This window comes from Penaeus vannamei, chromosome 35 (genome assembly GCF_042767895.1).
Source record: "Penaeus vannamei isolate JL-2024 chromosome 35, ASM4276789v1, whole genome shotgun sequence".
In the NCBI taxonomy this organism is placed as follows: Eukaryota; Metazoa; Arthropoda; class Malacostraca; order Decapoda; family Penaeidae; genus Penaeus; species Penaeus vannamei.
The window spans coordinates 25,040,768-25,043,998 of record NC_091583.1 but is presented as its reverse complement, the minus strand read 5'-3'; the positions used below and the strand labels follow the sequence as shown (position 1 = coordinate 25,043,998).

Here is a 3,231-nt window from a genome sequence, read left to right as displayed (position 1 = left end):
CCCGAGAAGGAGACCTAGGAAGCCACCCTAGAGCCCGAGAAGGAGACCCAGGAAGTCACCCTAGAGAACGAGGAGACCCAGGAAGTGACCCTAGAGCCCGAGAAGGAGACCCAGGAAGTCTCCCTAGAGCCCGAGAAGGAGACCCAGGAAGTCTTCCTAGAGCCCGAGAAGGAGACCAAGGAAGTCCCCCAAGAGCCCGAGGAGGAGACCCAGGAAGTCGCCCAAAAGGTCAAACATACCGTTCCTACCGGGACGATATGGGTCGTGCAAGAGCCCGAGAAGGAGACCCAGGAAGTCACCCTAGAGCCCGAGAAGGAGACCTAGGAAGCCACCCTAGAGCCCGAGAAGGAGACCCAGGAAGTCACCCTAGAGAACGAGGAGACCCAGGAAGTGACCCTAGAGCCCGAGAAGGAGACCCAGGAAGTCTCCCTAGAGCCCGAGAAGGAGACCCAGGAAGTCTTCCTAGAGCCCGAGAAGGAGACCAAGGAAGTCCCCCAAGAGCCCGAGGAGGAGACCCAGGAAGTCGCCCAAAAGGTCAAACATACCGTTCCTACCGGGACGAAATGGATGGTCTTCTCGGCCGACTTCAGGGTCGTCCAAGAGCCCGAGAAGGAGACCAAGAAAGTCACCCTAGAGCCCAAGAAGGAGACCCAGGATGTCACCCTAGAGCCCGAGGAGACCCAGGAAGTCCCCCAAGAGCCTGAGAAGGAGACCCAGGAAGTCACCCTAGGGCCTGAGAAGGAGACCAAGGAAGTCACTCTAGAGCCCGAGAAGGAGACCCAGGAAGTTGCCCGAGAGCTCGAGGAGACCCAGGAAGCCATCCTAGAGCCCGAGAAGGAGACCCAGGAAGTCACCTTAGATCTCGAGGAGACCCAGGAAGTCCTCAAAGAGCTCGAGAAGGCGACCCAGGAAGTAACCCTAGAGTCCGAGAAGGAGACCCAGGAAGTCACCCTAGAGCCCGAGAAGGAGACCCAGGAAGTCTCCCCAGAACCCGAGAAGGAGACCCAGGAAGTCCCCCAAAAGCCTGAGAAGGAGACCCAGGAAGTCGCCCAAGAGGTCATACATACCGTTCCTACCGGGACGAAATGGATGGTCTTCTCGGCCGACTTCAGGGTCGTCCAAGAGCCCGAGAAAGAGACCTAGCAGGTCACCCTAGAGCCCGAGGAGACCCAGGAAATCACCCTAGAGCTCGAGAAGGAGACCCAGGAAGTCACCCTAGATCTCGAGAAGGAGACCCAGGAAGATACCCTAGAGCCCGAGAAGGAGACCCAGGAAGTCACCCCAGAGCCCGAGAAGGAGACCCAGGAAGTCACCCTAGAGCCCGAGAAGGAGACCCAGGAAGTCACCCTAGAGCCCGAGAAGGAGACCCACGAAGTCTCCCTAGAGCCCGAGAAGGAGACCCAGGAAGTCCCCCAAAAGCCCGAGAAGGAGACCCAGGAAGTCGCCCAAGAGGTCATACATACTGTTTCTACCGGGACGATATGGGTCGTCCAAGAGCCCGAGAAGGAGACCCAGGAAGTCACCTTAGAGCCCGAGAAGGAGACCCAGGAAGTCGCCCTACAGCCCGAGAAGGAGACCCAGGAAGTCACCTTAGATCTCGAGTAGGAGACCCAGGAAGTCTTCCTAGAGCCCGAGTAGGCGACACAGGAAGTAACCCTAGAGTCCGAGAAGGAGACCCAGGAAGTCACCCTAGAGCCGAGAAGGAGACCCAGGAAGTCACCCTAGAGCCCGAGAAGGAGACCCAGGAAGTCGCCCAAGAGGTCATACATACCGTTCCTACCGGGACGATATGGGTCGTCCAAGAGCCCGAGAAGGAGACCCAGGAAGTCACCTTAGAGCCCGAGAAGGAGACCCAGGAAGCCACCCTAGAGCCCGAGAAGGAGACCCATGAAGTCGCCCTACAGCCCGAGAAGGAGACCCAGGAAGTCACCTTAGATCTCGAGAAGGAGACCCAGGAAGTCTTCCTAGAGCCCGAGTAGGCGACACAGGAAGTAACCCTAGAGTCCGAGAAGGAGACCCAGGAAGTCACCCTAGAGCCGAGAAGGAGACCCAGGAAGTCACCCTAGAGCCCGAGAAGGAGACCCAGGAAGTCGCCCAAGATGTCATACATACCGTTCCTACCGGGACGAAATGGATGGTCTCCTAGGCCGACTTCTGGGTTATCCAAGAGCCCGAGAAGGAGACCAAAGAAGTCACCCTAGAGCGCGAGAAGGAGACCCAGGAAGTCACCCTAGAGCCCGAGAAGGAGACCTAGGAAGTCACCCTAGAGCCCGAGGAGACCCAGGAAGTCTCCCCAGAACCCGAGAAGGAGACCCAGGAAGTCCCCCAAAAGCCCGAGAAGGAGACCCAGGAAGTCGCCCAAGAGGTCATACATACCGTTCCTACCGGGACGAAATGGATGGTCTTCTCGGCCGACTTCAGGGTCGTCCAAGAACCCGAGAAAGAGACCTAGCAGGTCACCCTAGAGCCCGAGAAGGAGACCCAGGAAGTCACCCTAGAGCTCGAGAAGGAGACCCAGGAAGTCACCCTAGATCTCGAGAAGGAGACCCAGGAAGTCACCCTAGAGCCCGAGAAGGAGACCCAGGAAGTCACCCCAGAGCCCGAGGAGACCCAGGAAGTCACCCTAGAGCCCGAGAAGGAGACCCACGAAGTCTCCCTAGAGCCCGAGAAGGAGACCCAGGAAGTCCCCCAAAAGCCCGAGAAGGAGACCCAGGAAGTCGCCCAAGAGGTCATACATACTGTTTCTACCGGGACGATATGGGTCGTCCAAGAGCCCGAGAAGGAGACCCAGGAAGTCACCCTAGAGACCGAGAAGGAGACCCAGGAAGTTGCCCAAGAGGTCATACATACCGTTCCTACCGGGACGATATGGATGGACTTCTCGGCCCACTTTAGGGTCGTCCAAGAGCCCGAGAAGGAGACCCAGGAAGTCGCCCAACATCCAAACTTTCGTTTCTCAAAAAAATGCTGTCCATTTACGTATCTCCATTTTCTCCGTTTCCTTTTCATTGTTGTTTTATTTTTACACTTCTTCAGCGTCTGTATCGCAAAGGAATTTTTATGGGGAAATTTCCTTTTTTTTTTTTTTTTTTTTTCAAAATCTGTTATTCCCTCCATCGTCCAGAAGTCAACAATACAGGAACTTAATACTGCCCTCAGGCAATTCAAAGGATTAAACATCGTAATGATGATGAAAGAAGTATCCATAGCGGCCAACTTTTTGTTTCTTCT

At 56.1% G+C, this 3,231-nt stretch overlaps 1 protein-coding gene across 1 annotated transcript; it reads left to right on the top strand.

The window, feature by feature from the left end:
* Positions 1-257: 257 nt before the first annotated feature.
* LOC138859366 (110 kDa antigen-like) lies at positions 258-1,143 on the top strand. The gene is made up of 3 exons (XM_070114180.1): positions 258-294; positions 467-624; positions 814-1,143. The coding sequence occupies exons 1-3, from the start codon at positions 258-260 to the stop codon at positions 1,141-1,143; spliced, it is 525 nt and encodes a 174-aa protein (XP_069970281.1).
* The last annotated feature ends 2,088 nt before the right edge of the window (positions 1,144-3,231 follow it).

Coding starts and splice junctions, on each gene's coding strand:
- LOC138859366 (XM_070114180.1), top strand. CDS start 258: ATGGGTCGTGCAAGAGCCCGAGAAGGAGACCCAGGAA. Junction 295..466: donor CCGAGAAGGAGACCCAGGAA/GTCACCCTAGAG, acceptor AAGTCTTCCTAG/AGCCCGAGAAGGAGACCAAG. Junction 625..813: donor CCGAGAAGGAGACCAAGAAA/GTCACCCTAGAG, acceptor GAGGAGACCCAG/GAAGCCATCCTAGAGCCCGA.